This window comes from Austrofundulus limnaeus, unplaced genomic scaffold, assembly GCF_001266775.1.
Source record: "Austrofundulus limnaeus strain Quisiro unplaced genomic scaffold, Austrofundulus_limnaeus-1.0 Scaffold311, whole genome shotgun sequence".
Lineage (NCBI taxonomy): Eukaryota > Metazoa > Chordata > Actinopteri > Cyprinodontiformes > Rivulidae > Austrofundulus > Austrofundulus limnaeus.
In genome coordinates this window covers 214,925-225,884 of record NW_013952713.1, presented here as the reverse complement: position 1 = coordinate 225,884, position 10,960 = coordinate 214,925, and the positions used below count along the sequence as shown (strand labels likewise).

Sequence of the window (10,960 nt, the reverse complement as noted above, 5' to 3'; positions counted from 1 at the left end):
GTGTGTGTGTGTGTGTGTGTGTGTGTGTGTGTGTGTGTGTGTGTGTGTGTTATAGCAGTTGAGAGTCATCCCTAAGACAATCTGAGCACCACATCTCATATTATTGAATGAAAATGCATGTATTTTGTTTAAGTTTGACCGAAATGGACACAAGTTGTTGTTTCTCTGGACTGAATGTCAGCTCTTTGTTTTTTTATCTTGAAAAGTCCTCTTTATTTCGTGTTAAAGGTTGTGATTCATGAAACGCTTCTTTGTGCTTAGATAAAAGAAAAAAAACTTTATGTAATTAGCAATGTGGGCTGTAGTGGGCGAGCCAAAGACGTCAGTGTAAATACTGTTGATTTGTTCAAGTCAGGAATCCTTCAGGCCTCTTCTAATCAACTGGATAGCACTTAAAGTATGAGGACATTGGTGTTTTAAAAACTGGCTGAAACACCAAGAATTATTTTAAAMATGCTACAAAACTGATGCCTACAAGCTCAACTAAAATTTGAAACGGACTTCTGTCTGTGTTTAGAACATGCTAAATATTTGATTCAATGTTTTAACAATTTTGATAGAAGTCAATACCAATTATAAACTATGCCATAAAGAATGTGGCCAGAAGTTCTTGGAAAATTCTGGCCACAAATAATACAGAAGATTCAACCAAATCATGCAACCTTGAAGATTTTCTTTTTCTTTCCTTTTTTGAAACTGGGATGTCAAAAAATTTTCAGTAATTAGATCGAATTCAAGAGGTTTCCATCAATTTATATAGTAACAGAAATAGCTGATGAGTGTCAGCCATAAAGATGGCAATTTATTGAACTTCATAGACATATTCTTGAATTTTTTTTGTTCGCTCATTGCCACTCTGCCAACTTTTGCATCATTCATAATATGCATAGAACAAAGGTGTATATAGAAAACATAACAAATATAGTAGTTCTGCTGGCATTAGGTGTTTTAATGTGTGCACATGCTAAAACATTTGCATATTTGGTACAGTCAATCTTTTTCCTAATACATATATTTCCAATGTGACAGTTCATGTAAAACCACGAGGAGCTCTCCAGAGCCTGGATTTGCATAAATCAGCACAGAAGCACCCATAAATATAAATTGGCTTTCCCTATAAAATGGCAGATTTCTGATTTGGAAATCTCTTCACCTCAGCTTACAAAATAATTACTGTCAAGTAAGTGAAATTCATCAATAATTCATAGTTGGCCACTAGTTGTTTTAAAACAGCAGGAATGTCTGTTACCTCCAACATTTCTAAATGAAATTTTAGACATAAAACATTGAAAACCAATTTTGGTTTCATTGCAAATTCAGGTACAGCCTCTGTGGCTTTTATTGTAGTGATTTTAAAAACGGCTCCTCAGGGCCTCATTTTTTCTGACTCTTTCCTATATACAGCCGTCATATTGAGCCCAGCAAATGGAAAAATCATAGCCTTGTGCTTTGATTCAGATTATGCTCAGAGACACTCTTTGCCCTTCTGTGTTTCCAATTTCTAAAGAAATAAAATAATTTTTGTAGCTCCTAGACCAAAAGTATTTTGAAGTGTTAATGCTTCACTCAAAATGAAGACACTTCTGCCTTTATAGCTCAGATTTAGAATATTCACAAAAACCTGTCCTCAAAGATTGTTTGACCAACAAAATGAACAGCTCCATGAAAATGTACCGATTAATATTTAATAGCCATTACATTATTAACATAGATCTAATGCAGCACATCCTACAGTATATGCTGTTGAAATCAGTTTGGATTTAACACAGACCTTTACCAATGTGCYAGTTTTCTTTAAATTCTGCTCGCAAGCATCGTGTTTAGTAGACAGAACTTTATTTAGGTTGCATAAAAAATTTAGAAACTCTTAAGGTTTCAATTTTTTATAAATCTYTTGAAAAAATTGGAACACACCTTACTTTTAGCTTTAAACCAAGTAAAAGCCTAAAAAAGAAGCGTACAACCAAGCTTTCACATGTCTTGCCAGAGCAAAATTATTTATTTGATTCTGTTCTCCAAACATCGACCCCCACCTCTACCCTTTTGTGTTTATAATAAATGAACTGACTGATAGCAGCAAACAAAACACCTGCTGACCTTTACATTCTGTCTCCCATCTGCCCTCTATCTGYTCTCTTTAGTTTGAGACTTTAGGAAGCTACCAGAGCGCAACAGTTTATCATAACCTGCTGCAGTAAGCTTGATGAAATGTGATGCTGTGTGCTTGTGTATGTGTCCATCGTGTACACGTTAAAGCTGCTTTGTGATGCCGACTCAGTTATTAAAGTGGCACTGCCACAGTGAATMCCTCCGTGCAGATATTCCTCGTCCRTTTGCAACAGAACAACAGCACATCCTYTCATGTAAAACAGTCTGTTTTTACAATAAATTAACCACCTGCTCCCTCTGAGACACAGCCTGAACAGGTGAATCCAGGTGAGACTCTGCTATCAAAATCATTTCAGCCACAAAGGTCACAGGCTGATGAAAGTGACAGCATTTTCTAGTCTTTTGTTTTTCGGAGACAAGACACAGTCTGACATCACTGCATTTTATCTGGAAAATGGATTTAACAGATAAACTATTGTTTCACCAATGTTGGGGGGTATTATGTACTGTATTTTCCAAGCACATAGTTYAATTCTATACCACAATCAAGTTACAGTGTTACCTTCAGTTGCTGTGACAATGCTGTACAGTACTGTATATACTGTATCAACAATATATTTTCTTTTGCATCATAGTCTATCTAAACACTTTGAAATGGGCGTCTGTCTCTATAAGAACCTCCTACCATTTCTKACACTCCCATTTCAGCACGTCTGCGCAGCAATGCTTCAGGCGAGGGGTGCTCTGTGGGGCTGGGGACTGAGCTCCAAGGAGGTGCTTTGTGGAATCAAGCAGTGGTTTGTACATAAAATTTAAAAATGACCCCCCCATTTATTTTAATAGCCTTAAATTTATGGATTAAAGTATAACAAATTATAGCTTTTTTAAGTTATAACTAAACGTTGCTCATAATGTGAAGGAAGTTTGTGTTTGTGATTATTTTTTGTTTGTAACAATGCTTCTTGGCAATACATCTTATACTGTTGGAAAACCTGTTAATTTCCCTTTTAAATGATGCCACATTTGCAAGGAACATGCATTTGTGGGAAGAGCGGTAGAGCTGAGTATGTAGGTCGTGCACAATGAAAATTTTATAAAACTTCTCTGCCCAACAGCTTATTTTGATGTTGTCATCGACTTTTGTTTTGAGCTTCTGGTAACCCCCAGGTGCTGTCAATCAAGTGCYGGGTAGAAAAGTGCATTCATWCCTGACACATTTGGTCTGCTTTAAACAGAGCAGTGTTTGTTTTCCCTGTTGGTCCGGGCCTTTTATGCAGGTGTGAGAACACTTAGGCAAACCCTGGTGTGGACCAACCGGGCAGAGACCCATTTTTGAGGTGGTCTCAGTCCGCTTCCAAATGAACTCTGGTGYGGTTTGCTTCTGGTGTGAATACAGACCGAAMTGAAGTTGTAGTAGTTGAATAGTTGTAGTAGTTCAAGTAGKTGAATCGAACCAACTRCAGGAAACATGCACCTTTTTGGATTTCATGAGTCATTGTTGCTAAGCATCATGGTAACAATTAGCTCTTTAGTGTTGCTAACGCTACCACTGCGCTACAAATAATGAGCCATTGTGGGTTAGGGAAGGCAGAGCATCTAGTTTAATTTGGATTGCGGCACACATTTGCCAACACTGTACCAAAATTGTAAGTATTTCATCGCAAAACCATCTTTGAGTGAACTGCTCTTGAAATTCTAAATGGTATTTCAATTGTATTAACAGCACCATCGTTCTTTYTGAATCTGTGCTTTGTCCCGCCCCCATGGTTTCTGTCCAATGGCACTGATGTTTGTCACATTTGGCTTTATTTATAAATTATAGTCCACTTGCAAAAAGCACAATGTAAATGTGAACTGCATCAAACAAAAATAATAATAATAATAATAATAAAATAAAATCTGCTTTGAGTCTGGACCAAATAAGCAGACCAAAGGATTTTCCTGGTGTAAATACACCCTAGGCGTTATTGTCAAGATGCATTGTTACAACAAAGAAATATTCTACCATTCACAAATTTCTTTACGTTTTGTGCTAAGTGCTAAGAACTTTCTTGTAAGTCCAATCCTTTTGCAGGTAACAGCTGAAAATAAACTAACTTCTCTGAGTGACTGAATGGGTGTAATAGTAAAATTATTATTTTCTGCTTTTTTYACTCACAGGTATACTATTAATTATACTTGTGTAAATATTTCTTTCTGAGCCTGGAGGGGAGTTTAGCATGATGGGCGTGCTATTTGACAGAGTAAGCACCAAAGCACTTATCAGAATTAAGAAATGGCAGCCAGGGTGAAAGGCTTTAGATTCAAACATTCCTTTGATGTCAGGTGGAAGTAACTTGTTTTTGAATTTCAGTGCCTGTGTGTGCATATATGCATACGTCGTACTTTTATTTCTGCTGTACGGAATCTGTCACACTGCTTTAAACTCCACGCTGCTYCAGTCTTTTAAACTCATTATCATGTGTTTGATGTTGATACATTTAGTCTTCATGAGGTTGAGGTTTATTGTTGATTACATCAGAAATTTGTGTTTTCAAATAGAACTTGACCATTTCCAATCAGACACAGCGGTCCCCTCGGATTGTTCAATCTATTCAAAACTGCAGTATTTTCTAAACCAAAAAAAAAAAAAAAAAAAAAACAAATGACAAAAAAGGTAAGTGCAGTAAAGTAAGAAATACGGAGGCCCCTTTTCAGAAGGTGTGCTGCTGATAATAAAACTAACAGTAATTAGATGCTGTGTTATCTGGAACAAGCAGGAGCACGTTTTATTAAAGTGCTGGAACTCTTTGCATCGCAGTTTTGGCTGTTTGAACTTTTAAAGCATTTTTAAATCAGAGGGTTGTTCACCCATGGCTCGAGCTTTGAGTCATCTGCAACCCCTGATTGTTTGTGAAAACAGTAGAGGCAGAACACCAAAGACTCGTCTGGGGCTGTCTCAAGAACAAACAAGGCTTTTGATACTTAAGTGAAGCAAACAATGCCTGCAGGTTGACAGAGAACCTGACAGAGAAACATGGAAAACAAGGGAATAAATGTGCTGAGAAGGATGAATTCTGAGTGACAAGTGTGCTGATTCTTAATGGAATACAGGTGAGTGTAAAGCTAGAAGTAACCGCTAACCTCTGGTGGCCATGACAAAATAATATTATTTAAAGAGTTACTAAAACTATTCTAGACTTGAGTAAAACCGAAGAAACACAAACAGTATTAACAGAATAGGCATGTACAGGATGTTCTACTGCCCGGAGTCTTGTACTTTATCTTTAACTCTATCTTGTGTGTGCACCACTCATCTGAGAAAGAAAATATGTTAATTATTTGAATCCTCACTGGCCATCCCTCTGCAAAACGAGTCCAACATCCGTCCGTTTTCGGCCGCTTATCCGGGATCGGGTCTCGGGGGCAGCAGCCTAAGCAGAGAGACCCAGACTTCCCTCTCYCCAGCCACTTGGGCCAGCTCATCTGGGGGAATCCCAATGTGTTCCCAGGCCAGCTGAGAAACATAGTCCCTATGCTATAAAAAAGGCACACAAACACTTCAATAAGCAGAAACCTGATGGGAGCCAACAGGGGTGACTAAAAACAGAGTCCAATATGACTTTCAATTATTCCTTCAAGAATGTAGGCATTGATAGCATTTTTTAATTTTATTTTATTTAATTTTTTACGTTTTTAGTAAAAGAAAAATAACACGTGAATACTTTATTTTGATCAGGTATTGATGATCAGAAATGGGTGGTAACCGTACTTACATTGGGCCTCATGCAAGAACATGTTCATATTCTTATCCTAAATTTCTCTTACTTTTGTTCGTACAAAGGGTTCGTACGAACATGTCACGTCAGATTCATCAAACTCTTCTATCTTCAGGAAAACTGTGTAAATGAGCTGCGTAAATTCCACCTGTTCGTATCCAGCTGCTCGTGCACACGAGAGGAGATTAGCATAATTACCACCCCAAAAACACCATATAAGGCTATGTTTCCTGCCTCAGATACAAGGAAGTGTTCATTCATTCATGAAAAATGACAGCAAAAATTAAAAAGAACTTTACGAGTTCAGAGATTGAAGTCCGTCTGTCAGAGATCCAGAAAAGAAAATCTGTCATTTTTAGCAGGTCAGCTGTGGAATAAAAAAGAGCTGCTAAATGTATAAACAACTGCGTTAAATCCTTTTCGTTTATTCAGAAGCACCGTGCCCCCCCCACCCCACCCCCCCGCGCGCGCTGCGCGGTCGAAGGTGGTCTCAGATGCGGGTTTGAAATAAGCATTTTAAAATGTTTTCAAAATAAGTCTGGCACTTTGGAGAAAACCCAGGACTCGCTGGAGGAATTATATACCCCCTCTGGTCTGGGAACGTCTCAGAGTCCCCCAGGACAAGCTGGAAAGTGTCGCTGGGAGAGCGGGGTCTCTCTGCTGCTGCCCCCGCACCTGATAGCGGGTATGCCGGCCGGACGGACAATTTATATTGTTAGTCTAAATTATTACATTTAAAATTATAACTCTAATTCAAGCAGAATAGCCTATTGTCAACATAATTATGGAGTGTGATTTATTTTCAACTCAAAATATCTTCAAACTAACTAAATATAAAGTTCTTAGTGAAGAAAACCCGTCTGGATAACAGCAGACTGACTGCTGGTAAAATATACGACAGGTCTGGACCACTCGTGAATTTTGTTCACATCTGAAAAAAAATCTTAGAATATGAAAACATTGGTGAATGCCACAAATTCTCCTAAATCACTCGTACGCACAACTTAAGAACAAATCTGTGCGTACGAACGGTTCTTGCATGAGGCCAATTGATTCCATTACATTTACTTGAGAAGCCTTTTTAAATTACTTTTAGGAGTAGATTTACAACACCATATTTTTTACTTTATTTATTTTAAAGTATTGCCACTTGAGTAAAATGTCTGAATATTCTTTCCACCGTAAGTAACTTCACTGAATAAAGAACAACAGGAATGCCCCAGAGACGCATACAGTTGATGTTGAAATGTGACCTCTTGTAAATACGTATTTGTTAAAAACACCAGAATATGCGCATAGCATTAAATACTAAATCAGATCAGTTACTCAGTACTCATTTAGTCTCTTTCCATAATACTCTTTTTACTCTTACTTGAATAATTTATTGGACAGCTAATTCTTACTATTACTTAGGTAAAATTATGTGAAAGTAGAGCTAGTACAACGTTTCAGTACTCCCACCTCTGTTGATTGTATTCAGAAATCCTTAGGGAAAGAGGAGTCGATAAAGAGTTGAGAGTTACCAGCTTGAAAAGCTGGGCAGCTGCAGATTTCATCGTCCCACCCACGGGAATGTTTGCATTAATTACTTTTTGTAGAGCCTCACATGACTGTTTGCATGTCTGTACTTTTCTCCTCTGTGGAAATTTAGTCTCTTTTGTATGCAGTTCTGACCTGCTGACTTGCCTTTGATTTATATTCTTGTCTTATTTGTGTTGTAGATACATTTCAATGTTTGATACTTAGAATTATTGCAAAACTCTTCTCGTTTTTTTACTGCCTTTTTTATGTCTTTCTAGATTATTTCCTCTTCTAACCACCTTCGATCTTTGTCCTTCTTTGCTTCAACATCACACATTTTTCTCTCTGTGGAATTCTACGGAAGCGTTTAATTGTTCCTAAATGTGTGCAGCAAACAGAACCAAATGAGTCAGCAGACACATCAGCACAAACAGAATTTTGATCCAATCTATCTTTAGTTTGCTTGCAGTTATTAAATGATTTGCTTTCTTTGACGAGAGAAGGACACATTCATACGGTCTTTGACAGCTGAAGGCTGAACACTACTGGTTCTGTTAAAACATCCTATTAAAGGCAACTGTTGCAGCTCAATGAATTATGTTTGTTGGGATGTTTTGATTCTATTAGTTGTTAATGTGTGCATGTCTCTGTTCTTGTGAATCATTAAAATGTTGTTGAAAAGAYCTCATGTAACACATATACTGCTTATACATTAACAGAACAGCATGTTCAACAGAAAAAAAACAGTCTTTGCTATAAGAGTAAAACTTTTGTGCAAGTGTTATGGCTTCAGTTTATGCTGAAACATTAAAAAAATGTGGTTCTCTTGTTTTAATCTGCATTACAGAGCATGATAAGCATCGCCTATGCAAAAGTACTGAATACATGAATCTTCACTTCAAAGTCAAATGGTTCCATAATGAGTACGTACGTGACCTGCCGGCCTTCAAGGATGTTCCACCTGAGTATTCTCTGTAAGTCACCTCTTCTTTTCCCCACTACAAATCTACACGTGAAACACGATAAACATTTACATTCATTTTGTACTTTCATGGTTGATTTAATGCAGACACACAATAYGCACGCTAATTTATTTAGCACTTTCCACAAACAAATGCTAAATTTACTGAACTAATGCAATGTACAGTGTATTTAACCTGACCTCCATTAAGGTTATAATATTTGGCATTTGTGTGAATACGTTTACACATACATTTTTTAACTGTACGACTTTTTTGATTGTAATAATATCAATGCATACATTATTTAATATATTACTTTAACATTAAAAGTTAATGCATATGACAAAGGAGGAATGAGTTTGGCTGTATTATAGTCAGTAGATAGAAATAAAAGCTATCAGCTATTTTAGTACTGGAGTCTGACATTTTCTCAATAATTACTGTACATTTTACACCCTTGTTTCATACTGTATTTTTTAATTTTCTAATGTGTTAAATGATGCAAATTAGTTATTGGTCTGGACTGCTGACAGGGTAGTTTTGCCTCCAGTATTTTATTTTTACTAAGCCAAGCTGTAATGCGTGCAGCGTGTAGATTGGCATCACACAGTAGAAAGAAAGAAAAAAAGCCCTCCCTGAAAAAAGTATGTTAAATGCATCATAACTTGCCCCCATAATCTGTTAATCTGAACAAGTACAGTATGCAAGTTACAAACCCCAAAAGCAAAAGAAATTCAATAACGATTAGAAGAGAAAATGAGACAACAGGTCTGATTGGTTTCCTGTGTTAAAATAGAATCTGYAAAACTATTATGCCCACATCATCTTTGCTAGTGGTTCATGTTGGCATGGCAATAAACAGGYTGCTCATTGCTTGCTTTGAATGATGGGGATGCTTTTTACAGCTTAAAAGCATGTTTTTCACTTTGCGTGTATAACCTTGTGCAGCAAAGCAAGGATTGCTGTAATATAAACATGTGTAATGCAGGAGCGGACTGCTGTGCCCTCTTCCATCCAGTCTATCAGATTAATGACTCACCCGCCTCATCTCCAACGCTGTCACTCAAACACCATCTCGAGCAAGATTGATTCTTWTAGAGGCATGGCCTGCAGATTATACAAGCACACCAACTCTTAGACACATGTGGGTCTGTCTGTGTTTCCTCTGTCATCACACCCGCCTGTTTTACTGGCTTTCCCCTGAGTAGAAGCTGCCCTTAGCTGGAGCACAGAGGCGTTTTGCAGAGACATCCATTGCTCTGATGACAAAGTCAGGGGAAACATTAAACAAGGGAATGGCAGAGTTCAAATCAGAACTGCATAATAGTTCTGCCAGCAAATGTCACTGCTCCATTTGTCCTCTGAGCCTCAACATCTAATCTCTCCACAAGCTGAAATCAAACCTACAGGTACTCTTTCCTTAATCAAAACTAACCCCAAATCCCTCTACTCTTGAGTTTACTAATCAGTTTTTATTAATGTCCGTCTGTTTTCTGCCGCTTATCTGGGATCGGGTCGAAGGGGCAGCAGCCTAAGCAGAGAGACCCAGACTTCCCTCTCCCCAGCCACTTGGGCCAGCTCGTCCAGGGGAATCCCAAGGCATTCCCAGGCCAGCCGAGAAACATAGTCCCTCCAGCGTGTCCTGGGTCTTCCTCTGGGCCTCCTCCCAGTGGGACGTGCCCGGAACACCTCACCACCTCAACTGGCTCCTCTCGATGTGGAGGAGCAGCGACTCTACTCTGAGTCCCTCCCGGATAACTGAGCTCCTCACCCTATCTCTAATGTTTCCACATGTTTTAACCACTAATGGTCCCCATCAAAAAATACCTAAAACACCTAAAGCATACCCAAAATAAATTAAAAGTTGTTTTAAACTCCTTAGATTACACGCAAAAGCTTGATCTCAGTAAAAGTAACACTCTGAGTTTGTGACCCCAACATTCAAAATTTATGTAACAAGTGCTTAGTATTGGCTCAAAAAATAGACCGACTTATTTGGTTTAAAAAAAAAACTGTGTCAATCTACATTAACAGAAAATGGATTTTTTTAGGTGGTTCGAGCCATTTGTCATTCAGTGGCTTGATGAGAATGAAGACGTTGCCATGGATTTCCTCAATGGAGCCCTTGAAAGGGACAAGAAGGATGGAGTAAGTACAGCACTGAATAATTTCTCAGGATGTAACTTTTATTTTTATCTGCCCACGCCACTTAAAGAATGCTTTCTTATTAAACAAGTGCGCCTCCCAAGACTGAATTTACATCTTGAGGAGGAGGATATGGGAGGAGGAGGAGGGAAATCGAGTACAGTCAGAAACACATCTTGCCTTGAGATATGACAAGACAGGAATAAAAAGGAAATAATAATTAAACATTTATATAGAAAAGGAAGTAAAACATGCTTTATTTGGGGAAAAGGAGATTTAGAAGGGTTTTTTTAAAAATGGCAGGAAATATGTGAAAGCCTTMTGAAAAGAAAAATTAGTTCACTGATGCATCTGTACACATTAATAAGCTTGTGTGTTCAAATTAATCCAAAATGGGGAATATATTGTTCTGTCTGATGCAATTACTCACACACACACACAGACACACACACACAGACACACACA

At 38.0% G+C, this 10,960-nt stretch overlaps 1 protein-coding gene across 12 annotated transcripts in view; it reads left to right on the top strand.

Moving 5' to 3' along the window:
* Positions 1-10,960, top strand: part of unc13c (unc-13 homolog C (C. elegans)) — a 133,458-nt gene that overhangs the window by 91,972 nt on the left and 30,526 nt on the right. For all 12 annotated transcript variants that reach the window (XM_014021951.1, XM_014021949.1, XM_014021956.1 and 9 more), the window contains 2 exons: positions 8,236-8,362; positions 10,402-10,498. In XM_014021951.1, the coding sequence (XP_013877405.1) occupies positions 8,236-8,362; positions 10,402-10,498 (224 nt within the window). The remainder of the gene's footprint in view (positions 1-8,235; positions 8,363-10,401; positions 10,499-10,960) is intronic.